Source organism: Heteronotia binoei, chromosome 1 (genome assembly GCF_032191835.1).
Source record: "Heteronotia binoei isolate CCM8104 ecotype False Entrance Well chromosome 1, APGP_CSIRO_Hbin_v1, whole genome shotgun sequence".
In the NCBI taxonomy this organism is placed as follows: domain Eukaryota; kingdom Metazoa; phylum Chordata; class Lepidosauria; order Squamata; family Gekkonidae; genus Heteronotia; species Heteronotia binoei.
In genome coordinates this window covers 97,956,576-97,972,252 of record NC_083223.1, presented here as the reverse complement: position 1 = coordinate 97,972,252, position 15,677 = coordinate 97,956,576, and the positions used below count along the sequence as shown (strand labels likewise).

At 40.3% G+C, this 15,677-nt stretch overlaps 1 protein-coding gene across 2 annotated transcripts in view; it reads left to right on the top strand.

The window, feature by feature from the left end:
• PDSS2 (decaprenyl diphosphate synthase subunit 2) overlaps window positions 1-15,677 on the top strand; it is a 95,453-nt gene that overhangs the window by 31,482 nt on the left and 48,294 nt on the right. For both annotated transcript variants that reach the window (XM_060237793.1, XM_060237785.1), the window contains exon 3: window positions 11,634-11,832. In XM_060237793.1, the coding sequence (XP_060093776.1) occupies window positions 11,634-11,832 (199 nt within the window). The remainder of the gene's footprint in view (window positions 1-11,633; window positions 11,833-15,677) is intronic.

The following is a 15,677-nucleotide window of genomic DNA, read 5'->3' as shown; positions in this document are numbered from 1 at the left end:
GTTACTTTTTCACATGTGGAATCTTCTGTTTGAATCTATATTGTCTTGACATTTACCAATACCAGGGAGAATTTTTCACTGGAATACCTCAGTGTGATAAATGTCAGACTATATATAGAAGGCTTCACGCAAAAGGACATGAAAGCCATATTAATATGGCAGTGAGTCTTGAATCCTATTGAAGTGAATGGGATTATGCACACTTAAGGTCATACGGCCAAGTGTTGTCTAAAATGAGCACAACTCATTGCAGTAGGTCTTAAGGAGAGCCAGTTTGGTGTAGTGGTTAAGTGTGCGGACTCTTATCTGGGAGAACCAGGTTTGATTCCCCACTCCTCCACTTGCACCTGCTGGAATGGCCTTGGGTCAGCCATAGCTCTTGCAGAGGTTGTCCTTGAAAGGGCAGCTGCTGTGAGAGCCCTCTCCAGCCCCACCCACCTCACAGGGTGTCTGTTGTGGGGGAGGAAGGTAAAGGAGATTGTGAGCCGCTCTGAGACTCTTCGGAGTGGAGGGTGGGATATAAATCCAATATCTTCTTCTTCTATCTTATTCCAAAACAAGTGCATATAGCATAGTTGTCAGCTCCCTTAGTCAGTGCAATTAAGTTTAGTAATTTTCTCTGAATTGTGCTTTTTAAAAACGAAAATGTAACACATACAAACTTGCAGCTAAATAAGTATGGTGTATAATGAAAGTCAAGGATGACATTTCACTAGTTTTGATGTCCTGTGTTGCAGCCTCAGTTATAAAAAAATATAGTTAATCTTTACTTAGATCAGTATTGTACTTGGATTGCACTGTCTTTGTACATATCAGGTATACTTGTGAGTAAATTTCTGTTATCTTTTTAGTGCCCTCTGTAAGATAATAATTTAAAAAATAATAGATTTAAAAGACCTTTGATCTCCCATTTCTGTAGTATAAAATGCAACTTAATTTCTTCCCTGACCATAATGGTTTTAACCTTGCATGCTAATTTGATATGCTTGTGGAGGTAGAATCTTAAATGAGATACAAATGAAGGAAAAATTGCTAATGCTGGCACTGTATATCTAATGAGTACTGTGTAATAAACCATAACCTCTTCAACAGTTCTGTGGAAAACAGTGTGATTATTTTGAATGGATAGTCCTTTGTGTATGGCTCATTACCATCTGGCATAATGTGTATTGATATAGTCAGTAATTGTGAACTATTTGACATGCTGCTTTTAATAAATCTGACTTGCCTAGTTAGGGTTACTGTATAGGAAACTGCCATAAAAAGATTATAGATTGAAATACAATCTACATAGTATGTTTGAGACCAATTCAGGATGAGATTGCAAACTCTTGGAACAATGGAGACACACAGACAGAGACCCTGTCTTCAGAACAGATGGTCAGCTCAATTGCTTCAGACAGTTAACCTATATTTTTTGAAGAAAGAGGGTTGTTCCCAAATGTGTGACTGAGACTATTGGTTGTAGGTGAATATGGTATTTATTCAACCATCTTTCCCATATTATGTCACAGCTCCTGGGCACAGGGATTTCCTTTCACCTTTCCAGAAGTAATCTTTTTTTCTTTGCCAGGTGAAATCAAAAACAGTGATCTGTTTGTGGATATCTGTTTTAACACATGGATCTCCAGGCCCGTAGCTACAAGAGGGCCTGTGGGGGCACAGTCCCCCAGACCTCTGCCGCCTTTCTCACACTCCTGCCACCTTTCTTGCACTCCCGCTGCCTTCCCCATCTCCATCTCTCCTCCCTTGTTGTGTGGGCCCTTTAACTCCCGCGGGAGGCTGGGACTGCTTCTGCCACTGGCAGAGTGCTATGTGAGTGACGGGGAAGGGAAGGCCATGTTGGGCACCAGCTGGCATGAGAGTGGCTATGGGTTGGGGCCACTGAGTGCCCCCCCAAAAAAAAATTACAGGCCCCCGACTTTCCAAATCCTGGCTACGGGGTTGTGGATCTTCCTTTATATGCTAGGACAAGCACGTTCCTAAGCAATTACAGCCCTGTTTCAGAGATGGTGCCTATTTCGTGTGTGTATGTATTTCTACTCTATAAATAATGGATATTTTTGATTTTTTTCTGGTTGAAAGATCATCTTTTTAATTTTTACTTAAGAAATATATATACAACAAGCCACTGTTTGTAAGTGTGGATCTCTTTGGTTAGAGTCTTAACTGATTATGGTGAAGTAAGCGCTTCTAAAATCAATGGGAATAACAGCTAAATAATGCAGGTAAAATGTCTAGATGTAAGTCATGGAGGCAAATTTTTTATTAACAAAGCTATTTCAAACATAGGGTTTCCTTTTCTGAGCAGATAGGCTCTTTTGCTCTGGAGCAAATGTCACTTTTTCCTGTTTCCTGGGATTGCTTGACACTCAAGTGACTTTTGGAAGAGAGGCTGCAGCAGGAAGAATAAGGCAAGAAAGATGCATTCTGTGAGTGGTACTTCACTTATATTGGAAGGGGTGTTGAAAGACCTGAGTCAGATTGAGGTGACAAGAGAGGAGGTCCTACAACTGATAGACGAATTAAAAACTAATAAGTCACCAGGTCCAGATGGCATACATCCAAGAGTTCTGAAAGAACTCAAAGTTAAACTTGTGGATCTTCTGACAAAAATATGTAATGTTTCATTGAAATCTGCCTCCGTTCCTGAGGACTGGAAGGTAGCAAATGTCACCCCCATCTTTAAAAAGGGTTCCAGAGGAGATCCGGGTAACTACAGGCCAGTCAGTCTGACTTCAATACCAGGAAAGTTGGTAGAAACCATTATCAAGGACAGAATGAGTACGCACATTGATGAACACGAGTTATTGAGGAAGACTCAGCATGGGTTCTGTAAGGGAAGATCTTGCCTCACTAACCTGTTACATTTCTTTGAGGGGGTGAACAAACATGTGGACAAAGGAGACCCGATAGATATTGTTTACCTTGACTTCCAGAAAGCTTTTGATAAAGTTCCTCATCAAAGGCTCCTTAGTAAGCTCGAGAGTCATGGAGTAAAAGGACAGGTCCTCTTGTGGATCAAAAACTGGCTAATTAATAGGAAGCAGAGAGTGAGTATAAATGGGCAGTCTTCACAATGGAGGACGATAAGCAGTGGAGTGCTGCAGGGCTCAATACTGGGTCCCATGCTCTTTAACTTGTTCATTAATGATTTGGAGTTGGGAGTGAGCAGTGAAGTAGCCAAGTTTGCAGATGACACTAAATTGTTCAGGGTGGTAAGAACCAGAGAGGATTGTAAGGCACTCCAAAGGGATCTGTTGAGGCTGGGTGAGTGGGCATCAACGTGGTAGATGATGTTCAATGTGGCCAAGTACAAAGTAATGCACATTGGGGCCAAGAATCCCAGCTACAAATATAAGTTGATGGGGTGTGAACTGGCAGAGACTGACCAAGAGAGAGATCTTGGGGTCATGGTAGATAACTCACTGAAAATGTCAAGACAGTGTGCGATTGCAATAAAAAAGGCCAACGCCATGCTGGGAATTATTAGGAAGGGAACTGAAAACAAATCAGCCAGTATCATAATGCCCCTGTATAAATTGATGGTGCGGTCTCATTTGGAATACTGTGTGCAATTCTGGTCACTGCCCCTGAAAAAGGATATTATAGCATTGGAGAAAGTCCAGAAAAGGGCAACTAGAATGATTACAGGTTTGGAACACTTTCCCTATGAAGAAAGGTTAAAACGCTTGAGGCTCTTTAGCTTGGAGAAACGTCGACTGCAGGGTGACATGATAGAGGTTTACAAGATTATGCATGGGATGGAGAAGGTAGAGAAAGAAGTACTTTTCTCCCTTTCTCACAATACAAGAACACTTGGGCATTCAATGAAATTGCTGACCAGTCGAGTTAGAACGGATAAAAGGAGGTACTTCTTCACCCAAAGGGTGATTAACATGTGGAATTCACTGCCAGTGGTAGCGGCTACAAGCATAGCCAGCTTCATATATATATTTAAATTTTTGGCCACTGTGTGATACAGAGTGTTGGACTGGATGGGCCATTGGCCTGATCCAACATGGCTTCTCTTATGTTTTTATGGTCTAGATCCAGCCCAGTGTTTTTATCTAGATGTGCTAGATCTCTCATTACAGTGCTATAGCCCCTTTCTAGGAAGTCCCAGTTAACAATATGACTTGTTGGCTCATGTTTTAATCTTCTCACAGGGTTGTGTGGATAAAAAGGAGGTGGTGAAAAGTGCCATCAAGTCACAGCTGAATTCTGGTGACCCCATAGGGTTTTCAAGGCAAGCGGCATTCAGAGGTGGTTTGCCATTGCTTTCCTTCTTGTCATAACCCTGGACTTCTATGATGGTATCCCATCCAACTCTGCTTAGTATCTGAGATCTGACAAGATTGGACTAGGAGAAGAGGAGAATAATATAAACTCCATATTGTGGAGAAATGTAGGGTATGAAAGAAGTAAGGTATGAGTGAAGTAAATAATAAATATAGCTGAAGATGAGAGGTAGATAAAATGTAGGTTGATGAGTGGCTGAAAAGGATAGAATGAAGCAGGGAAAGGGAGAGGATATGGGATTTGCAGGAGAAGAGAAAGAGGGCTAGAATGATTAAAGGGTTGGAACACTTTCCCTATGAAGAAAGGTTAAAACTCTTGGGGCTCTTTAGCTTGGAGAAACGTCGACTAAGGGGTGACATGATAGAGGTTTAAAAGATTATGCATGGGACAGAGAAGGAAGTACTTTTCTCCCTTTCTCACAATACAAGAACTCATGGATGCTCAATGAAATTGCTGAGCAGTCGGGTTAGAACAGATAAAAGGAAGTACTTCTTTATCCAAAGGGTGATTAACACCTGGAATTGACTGCCACAGGAGTTGGTGGCAGCTACTAGCATAGACATCTTCAAGAGGGAATTGGATAAACATATGGAGCAGAGGTCCATCATTGTCTATTAGCCACAGCGTATTGTTGGAACTCTCTGCCTGGGGCAAGTGATGCTCTGTATTCTTGGTGCTTGGGGGGGGGGCAGTGGGAGAGCTTCTAGTGTCCTGGCCCAGCTGATGGATCTCCTGATGGCGCCTGGTTTTTTTGGCCACTGTGTGACACAGAGTGTTGGACTGGATGGGCAGTGGCCTGATGTAACATGGCTTCTCTTATGTTCTTAGGACACAGTGCAGGGAGGGAGATACAAGGGAAAATGAGGTGCCCCTCCATAAATCTTTGAGGGTTCCCTGTCACGCAACCAGGCTTGGCCCAGTGGCCACCATCACATAACTGGGGCCAGAGTTTTATTAAGTAAGGCTACTTGGGAAGGAAGGGAAAACTGAAGACACGCAGAGAGAGATAATTGTAGGGTGGCTGTTGAGTGGGAAGGAAAGAAGGAAGCAGGAAAAAGAGACACCATGGGGGCTTTCAGGAAAGGGAAAGAGAAAACAGTGGAGGGGAAAATGAGATGCCCCTCCCCCCAAAAAATTTCACAGGTTCCCACTTTTTAACATACTCCTTATTCAGAACTTATCTAACTATAATTTGGCAGAGATAAACTTGGGTACTTATTGTAAAAACATGTTATTCAGAAAACATAAAAATATAATGTAACCATACATTTATAACAAATGGTGTAATGGAGCACTAATCATGATTAGAAATGTGCAACAACTATATAAAGGCTATAAATCCTCAGGGTCCTTCTTGGGAGTGAGGCCACTGAATACCATGGAATTTACCAAGCAAGCCTGCTTAGAATTGCTCCCAATGCTAGTGGCAGTTTTATCATTATCATCAGTAGCAGGTGGATTTGCTCTCCACCTTTTGCTTTAAAATATTTTAATATGTAAGGTATAATTCTGCATCTGGTTATTTCCCACTGGATGGTAGTGTTGAAAATGAAATGGCTTTTCATATAGGTCTATTAGGGACAGAAGCCTTTTTTAGGAAAAAGCCATGCAGTGCAGTCCAGTTGGCTTTGACTGGAATAACTTCTGTGTAGGATTGCATTGTAAAGGAGTGTGCTACTTGGTTATGGATTCTTATTACTGGTTTTCCTGCCTTTGTAGTGGCTCACAAGGAATCTGAGCATCCCAATGATATGTAGATCACGTTTCAGCAATCAAGATTGTCAGGCTCTATGGTGGCCTTCAATTTCATCATACATTTGACAATTTACTATGAAACAATATTTAATATGATTTTTTTAAAAAGGCATGGCAGTGGGGTAGAAGTGGAAACAGCTGAAGGTACCTACTCAAAATAAAGAATGCATTACATATTCCTAGAGTGTAAAGCAAGCTCGGAGTAAAAATCTGGATAGAACTCTGTTGGCACGAAGTCTGGAAAATGCTTCCAATTAATCCTATTCACATGAACTACAAAGAGCAATTCTTTAAAATCATAGCTTGGTAGCATCTGATTCCTGACTTGCATCATGTTACACATATGGTTTCTGGAAAATAAAAACACATTCTGCCACATATGACTTTGTGAAAAGGTATTGCATATCTTGGGCTTCAAGTTCCTAATAATCCTGCATCAAATTTACTTAATATTGGTTAAAAATGAACAGTATATCAGAATAGAATGTTGATTTCAAGATTCATGGTTAAATGTCACTTGGTAAATTTTGATGGGCAAAATTTCACAGCAGGACTGTAGAAACCAAGGTAGTTCACAGTCTTCCTATCCTGGCTCTGTTACCTGTCCTTCAGATGGCAGGAAGAAATGCTGATCAGAATTACAGATGATAAACCCATTTGTAAATAAAACTGAAGACTTTTCTCACATTTTTATAGCACTTGAAATGGTTTGATTTTTATGTTTCTATATCTTAATGTGATTTTATGTTCCATGTGTCTACATGAGCATGTAAGTGGCCCTGAGCCTGCTTTCACAGGGAGGGCGGGATATAAATTGAATAAAATAAATAAATATGATTATGTAATGCTTAAACATAGTAATTATTTAAGTAATTATAAAACAAAATCCAAATACTAAAAGCATGATCCAGATAACAGCATATGCACAGCATACGTTCTGGGTGTGCTTTACATGTGTTTTGTTTTGAGTGGCACAAGGCTGTATTTTTAAAAATTAAAAAAGCTATCATTAATTTTTCCGAGAAGCATGAACATTATATGTTGTTACATTCCCAGTTTGTTAAAAATTATTTGAAATGGTGTTCCAACAATTTAAATTTATTTTGGAATTATAGTCTTATTTATTATTGATGCATTGCTTTGATTGTTGTGCCATTTTGTTAGACATTGTAATGTGGTTTCCAGAATGTATGCTGACATATCCACAACACTTGATCATCTTTATTATGAATGCTCATTGATTGCTATGTAATATGATACTGAGACAGGACAGTGCCCTTCAAATGGAAGGGTAGAGTTAATATTGAGACAACTCAAGCCTCTAGAAGTGAGCAATATTTTGCCTGCTACATTTCAAGAAACCCTCTTTCTTGCTACCTCCATTTTATACATGTAGTAATAAATCCTTTTCCATAGTAGGTGTATTTTCCTTACCTAGTTGTAAAAGTGCATGTTGTGGTAACACTGTCCTCTTAAGGTACTTCAGCTCTGCTATGGACATACTGCTTTTACCTAGCTGTCCCAAGTCATTAGACCTCAGTGAGTAGCTCACCTGTCTAGTCTTGTTCTTCTTCCTGAAACAGAGACCAATTCCACACTAGGCTTGTTCTGGCTGGAGAGCCCTTTTGTTCCTGGGGCTTCTCTCCATTTTCACACAAGTTGTCCCAGAGCTGCTAGTTGGCGTGCCACTATTCCACAGCAAGCGAGATCCTCTGACAAGCAATTTCTGCTTGCTGCAGAAAAGTGGCGTGCCAACTAGCAGCTCTGTGGCAGCTTATGAGAAAATGGAGAGAGGCCCTAGGGACAAAAGGGCTCTCTACCCGGAACAAACCCTAGTGCAAAATCAGTCAGGTTTTTAAAAAAACAAAACAAAAAACCTTTCCCCATTTACCAGCAGAAACAAATAAACATCTATAATTTTTAGTTCTGTTAAAGCAGAAATTTCTCCAAGTAGTTTAATTTGTTTACTGATCATGGGTGGTATCCTAGCTGCCAGCTCCAGTTTATCCTGAATGCAAGCACAAGCCTATTATTAATTTAGGTCCTATTGTATTAATTCAGGTCCATGTAGGAGTCTCTCTGCCTTCTTCTTGTGTATTGGTCTGCATGGACTAAGTTAGTTTTCTGTGTGGTTGCGGATTGACTACGCTACTATGTTCATTATAAGAAAAGTTTACTTAGAATCAAAGCTATACACAGGAAAAAGGATAATAAACCAAGTTCAGACTCAGAGCAGCTTAGGACACTACTCTCTCTTTTTTCTCACAGCAAGAACCTGTGAGGCTGAGAGTATGCAATGAGCCCAAAGTCATCCAGTGAATTTCCGTGGTAGAAGGATTAAAACCTGGCTCTCCCAGGATCCTAGTTCAAGACTATTGACTATGCCACACTGGCTAATGTTACTATAGACAATAGATTTAGATAATTCAGGCTATTTCTTCCATAGTATGATATCTCTGTGTTGGTTGCCACTTGAAACCATTTTCTTTGATTATCTGTGGGCACAGAAATAATTTGTGAATTATTTGTTGCTTAGATAAAAGTACAGGAGTTCATTGTGTAGTGCATGTGGTGCCATTGTTTGAAAGCTCTATGAGTGGACACAACTCTGTATTCAAACCCTGCATTTATATCAGAGAATTGCACTCCTAGTGCATGAATTAGATTTCCCTTCAACCAATGATCTGAACTAAGTTTGGGACCTTTAGACTTTAGAGTGTTTTATTATGCATGGGTTGTTTAGTAAGACACCATTCCTCAGTGTTCTCTTACAAGATAAATAATTATTAGTGCATTCCAAGATATATGTGAAAGATATTTTTTCCAATATGCAAATGAATTGATGCTGTCTGGAAGCCTACTATTTTGAACCCTCAGAAAATGCCTTGGATTATTTCATCCCAGTGAGGAGGGTTGATTTACTATAATTGTTATTTTAAGTAAAAAAGTATGCTATATCTGAGGGTATCCTGAAAGTATTCTTTAAACAGAATAACTGAACTGAACATAATTCTAATGCTGATGGCTAAATAGATTTTTTTTTGAGCAAACAGAATATGAACTCAAGGAAAAATGGTATGGAAGGCTTGGAAAGTATGACATTGATGTATATTTGTGTAACCTTTCCATGGTGAGCGCTACAAAAGTCAGAGAATTTTTCTTTCCTTCATTAAAAGCTTATTAAAGAGAGAAACTGGATGGTAGTGGTTTTGCTTCAATGGCTGTAAGGGGTGGGAGTCACAGACGAGTTTGATCTCTTCAAGATATTAATGTCTGCCTTCAGCTGGGAGAAATGAGCCATCACTTGAATTAGCTGCAGCATTGTGTGCTCGTCACTAGGGATCCCCATATGTCCTGGGATCTGCAGCAGTCAGAAATGGCAGTCCTCAGTTGCTCAGAGCAGAGGCCTCTCATTGATATTCATGGCAGGTATCTCTGCTCAGTCTGCCCAGAGCAAGTCTGTTTAATGTTGATCAGCTGTCCATCTGATAAACTGAATTGATATGGACATTTTCCTCCAAGGGCTGCCCTGAAAATGACAGTGGAAACATCAGGATATCTTGTTAGCCTTCTCTCCATTGCCTGCTTCCCTCCCAAAATACGTCAACTCTTCCTTAGACCTAAGGTTTTGATTGTCAGAAATCTCATGCCACCAGTATCCTGATAGTTACTGATTTCTGCCTATTTCTAAAATAATAAGATGGTTAAATTTTTTAGAGCAAACAGAATATGAACTCAAGGAAAAATGGTATGGAAGGCTTGGAAAGTATGACACTGATGTATATTTGTGTAACCTTTCCATGGTGAGCGTTACAAAAGTCAGAGAATTTTTCTTTCCTTCATGAAAAGCTTATTATGTATAAAAGCTGTGTGTCTCCACCCCATTTTTGGCATGACTTATCTAGGTATGATATGTAATTGTGATTTAGAGCCTGTCGATAGGATCACACTTTAAGACGGAAATTCTGGACTAATCTGGTCAAACTACTATTTTATCATTTTACTGTCGGCACAGAAAAAAATGGGAAGATTCCATCTCTAGGTTTTGTTTTTGACACGTCATGCTTTTAAAAATTCCAAGGAGTCATATGAAAGAAGGGTATTTATGTAGAGTAAGACTCTAGTTAAGTTTACATATTTTTTAAAAAGCTTCTATCCTACCTTTCCTTCAAATGCTATACAAGGCACTTTGCATCAACTTGCAAAACTATATTAAAGCTAACACATTTTAGCAGCACTCTTATTCAGCATTTATATACCACTGTTCAGTGAAAGGGTTCTCAAACCAAAGTACATTTAAAAGATACTTTAGATTAGAACACTAAAAATACATATTTCTCATGAATGCTTAAGTTGGACCAAGGGATAATAGAGGGAAACCTGACTGTTATTTCCCTAGCAATGAAAGCTGAAAGGGAGGGATTTGTGGATTCTAAATCTTTGGTGGCATAACAACTACAAATGATAGTACACAGAATGTAAAAAATTAAACATAGGAAATAAAATCAAAAAGAAACAGATTATATGTGCATTTATACAAGATCAGATTTACATTTAAGAATGTCAGCCAAAAATTTTGCCACAGCCTCAATAACTTCCCACTCAGTGTCATTCAGTAAATAATCAGAGTAGGTGGATCTGGGGCCAAAGAAAGCTTGCAAGATAGTTCCTTACAGAGATTATGATATATGGAACAATCAAGCAATATATGCTGAATTGAGTCAGGAATATTCACTCCACAGGTACAGTCTATCACATAAAGGTACTCGATATCTCCCGTGTAAGACTTTGGAGGGGAATGTGTTTAATCTAGCCAACATGAATACCCTGTGATGACTTGGAATGGTTAAGTCTGGAGACCTAAGGATGCTGGGGAGCAGGTATAAGGGTCTGTTGGGCATAGTTTCATTTCCTCCAGGTCCAACAATCTCAGTTTAATACATATGAAGATAAATGACTCATCAGATGTAAGAAAATCATCAACTGCTATCCCCAACTGGTTAAGTTGGGAGGGATTTAATAATGTTGTTAAACAGCAAAAAAGAAGCAAAAGCATAATTCTTCATCCCAAATGTCCTCTGCAGTGCTTTTTTTTTTTAACCTTGCTGCGCTAACTCAACTTGCAAGGCTGTTAGACAGACCTCCCTCATGACAGAAGTCTTAGTATTGTGATGATCTTTTCTATCTCTGATGGAAGAGAGCACAATCTAGGACCTCTAAAACAATCTGAATGAATTAGTTGGTTTTTATAGGAAAAAGTAGCCCCTGAAGTAATGTTGCTTCTGACACTGAAGTCTTTAAAGGTCAATATCAGCACTTTGAATTGGACCTGGAAGCCTACTGGAAACCAGTGAAGATGATGCAATACTGGAGCAATATACTGTGAAGTGAGTCCCAACTGAAACTTCCACTGTTGCATTCTGGGGTGCTCACATTAGCATTCAGCACTGGATTTGTGCTGAAAAGTTTCCCACTCTGCTGTGGATTTAGCACTTTCCAACAGCAAGCCAGCGAAGTATGTTGTTCTTTTGCAACTCCAGAATGAAACTGAACTCTTCATGGTCTTTGTTTTAAAGCCAACGAAGTCTGGCAGAGGTTACAGAGTTGATCCACACGGCTTTCTTGGTACATCGTGGGATAGTAAACGTCAGTGAACTGACATCCTTGGATGGTCCACTGAAGGATATGCAGTTTGGGAATAAAATGGCTATACTGAGTGGTGATTTTCTTCTAGCAAATGCTTGTACAGGCTTAGCTCAACTGCAGAATACAAAGGTAATGTAGTTTTTATTACTTTAGAAGAATCTGTGTGCTACTCTTGTTTTTGTATTTCAGAAGTCTGCTATTTCTCATCTGAACTAATTTTGTTAGTAATCCAGGATTTTGAGGCACTAGATGTCGCATAAAATTGTGCTGCCCAGCTGTCTGAAATTTTACCAGTATTTTGTGTTTATACATTCTGGTGTGCACGAGGAAAAGGCATTGTGTGAACTGACCCTTATATTAAACTCTGCATTAAAATCATGCCATAAAGTTCATTTTTATTCAGTTTTATGGAAAAATTTGATGATTTTTGGCATTCTGTCTTTAAATACTCAAGCAAAGAGGTGTAATTGTTTAAGTATTGCCATGTATCACATGTGTAGAAAATTGAAGCTCTGGAGTCTAAGAAAACTACATGCTTTCTCAAGCAATTAAGCAGCATGTCTGAAAGTTCTGCCAAAACATGTTAACAGTTTTCCCCATTTTTGACACCTGAATGGTTTACTATCTTCTGTATACCTTAAGTAGAATACAGCTATGGAAGTCAATTCGTTTGTAAGCTCATTTTTCTTATGCCTTTAAAAAAAATGAACAGTTGGAATATAAGCTGTAAAAATTTCTTGACAGCTACATTGACAACATGGTATTTTATTGTTTGGAAAGGAATGGATTTTTAGATTTGCCTGCACTTTTTTCAGGAAGAAAAAAACCCGTGAAGCTTCTTTCCCTTTTCTTTACTTTGTGAAAAGATGTTGTAATGACAGTTCTAATCTTGTTTAACTTGATGGAGATCTGGCTGGGTGAGGGCCATAGTACTAGAGCAATCAACTTTTTCATGTGGTTATCAAGTCACTCAGCTTTTTCTCCTTGGCTATCCAGTTTAATTGCAGTTAGAACTGCATGTGGACCAGACTCCTTGCTCTTTCCCTGCTATTCTGTCATGAAGCACAATAAATGCATACAGTTTAAGACTAACGTGAGTTGTCTGCGAGATACAAATGCAAGGTCATGGCTTAACCAGGCTTAGTTTTCCTACCAGTTGGAATTCTTAAAAGGATTTAATTCTGGCCTAGGATTCCAGTTTGTGGAAGAAAAGCTAATTCCGATTAAATCTCACACCAGCATTTATTTATTTAGACTCTATATTATTTTTCTCCGCACACCTGCTTAGGATAACTCATAGGGCATAAGAACATAAGAACATAAGAGAAGCCATGTTGGATCAGGCCAACGGCCCATCAAGTCCAACACTGTGTCACACAGTGGCAAAAAATTTTATATACACACATACACTGTGGCTAATAGCCACTGATGGACCTGTGCTCCATATTTTTATCTAAACCCTTCTTGAAGGTGGCTATACTTGCGGCCGCCGCCACCTCCTGTGGCAGTGAATTCCACATGTTAATCACCCTTTGCGTGAAGAAGTACTTCCTTTTATCCGTTTTAACTTGTCTGCTCAGCAATTTCATCGAATAGGGCAAAATACAATAAAAACAACCTCCATAAAAATAAAAGTCTGCAGCTTAAAATGATATCCATTAAAAATCCTCAGACTAGAAATAGACAGTAACACAGTATAAAGAATCAAAGCTTGCATAAAAAGCAGTGTTCTGCTTGGTGAGCCTCAAAAGGGGAGGTATTCCAAAGGCATGTTCCACAAGTAGAAAAGCTCTATTCCTGCTTTTTAACCACCTATCCTGTGGGAGCAGGAGCACCAATGCTGCACTTGGAAGAAGATCCTATTGAAGAGGTGGAGACCACAGAAGAAGGCAGTCTTTCTAGTACTCCAGCCCCAAGTCATTTTGCACCACAAAAGGTGAGAACTGTATGCCAAATCAAGCAAGTGCTCAGCAGAGATCTTTTATTTTCAAAATTCGTATCCTGTCTTTCTGGTCTTACAAGGGCTGCTAAGGCAGCTAACAATTTAAAATATACCTGATAAAATTGTATTATAAAGCCATTAAAATCAACCCGCCCTTCCCAAACATACATCATTAAAACAATTTTTTAAATAGTTTTAAAAAACAGTTAAAATACATACAAAACAAAAACAGTTAGGAAGATCATTGACGGAATGCCAGATAAAACAAAACAGTCTTTACTGGCTGATGGGAGATGGTGACAGGAGGAGTGATATTCAGCATAGTGGTGGGTATTATCCATGTATCCAGCCCCACAACAATAACCTGATTTGCACCTTTGGAGCAACTGAGGTTTTTGAGGAGTTTTCAAAAGTACTTCCATGTAAAGCACATTATTGCTGTCTAACCTGAATGCTGTCTTGACTTGGATGGCTCAGACTAGCCTAAAACTCACCGGGTATCGGAAGCCAAGCAGAGTTAAAAACCTCATGGGGCCACCATAAGTTGGCTGCAATTTGCCAGCACTTTCCACCACCAACCTGAAAGTACTCAGAGCATGGATCATCATCACCAGGAGCACCTATAGCTAGCACATCAACTGAAGCTGTAGAAAAAAACAGAGGAAACAACTGGTCCAGAATTGGTTTTCCAGGATTCAGAAGTGCTCTGAAGCTGTGAACCTGATCCTTCAGGAATAGTAGCGATCCCTCCAGGACAGCCTGACTCCTCAGCCCTTGAGCAGCTCTGTGTGTGTGTGTGCGTGCGCGTGCATGCATGTACACACCTGGAAGTCATGTTGACCTCTGGGGACTTGCGGGATACCCAAAGAGGTGGCTGAAAAAAGCCTTGTAAGCCAAAATGCCCTCAAAACAAGGTTGGGGAATTGTCAGGTGGGCACCTGGCTCACTCAGGATCTTTTTACCTGTGTATACAGGATTACCACGTCCAGAAAAGTAATGCTTAAAATATTAGGGACTCTAATTAAGTAAAACAATAGTAAAAAAATATAGGCTTCCATACAAGATAAAATACTCATAAAAACACACATTCAGTCCTAGGAAACATAGATAGAGAGATAGGGGAACACATGGGTGGACAAACAGGGCGATATTTAGCTATCGTAGTCTTCGAGGAAGGTTCCAATAGCGACAAGCGAGGAAGTGGGAGAAGGGACCCGAAACTGATCAGGAATCGGGGATGGATCTATGCAGCGGAAGTTGGGATACTGATAGAAGCACACCTGTGGGTAGCTAGTCCACAGATTATAAGGACTCTTTTGAGCCCTTAGGGGATTGGAGGTACGAGAGAGGAGGAAGGGGGTCAGGTGGTGCGTGAACTCACAAAAAGGGGAGGCTTCGCAGTGACCATAAGGGCTGGACTACTACGATAGCCAATGGGAAGGTCATTGGTGTCACCTAATTGGGTGCTTGCTCTTGACCAATGGACTTGCCCGGATCCTGGATACCTGAGAGAACTTTCAGGTTGAAACGGACCAGGGGGGAGGCTCCAAAGTGACAGTTGGGGAGAAGAATGGAAAGATTACTTGGGTGGGGAGATACTTAGGACTATTGGACTTGTCTACAAGGGTGACAATAGAGAGTCATATCATGGCCAAGGTAACACCCAGTCTATACAAAAGGACTTGGCCCTGGCTGAAGATGGTCTTCCTCTTCTTCTGTCTTCTTCTGGGCACCAGTCTTTGTCTAGAGTTCCATCAAAGAAAGAAAGTGGCGGTAGGACGATTTAGCCACTCCTGAGGTGGGTGGGTTGCTTGCTTGCAGGCATAGGTGAAATCTGGTGTGTACGTGAGCCGTTCGCTTCGCTGGAATGGAGTCAAGCCTGGTAGGAAGGTGGCTGCGTGTGGTGTTAGCCCTCCACGGTGGATTCCATGGTCAGAACTTCATAACCGTTCGCCTGGATAGCTCCTGGCGGCGCAGTTTCCTCCGCTCCAATGCTGGGATGGCTGTCATAAGGAACGACGGGAAACCACCC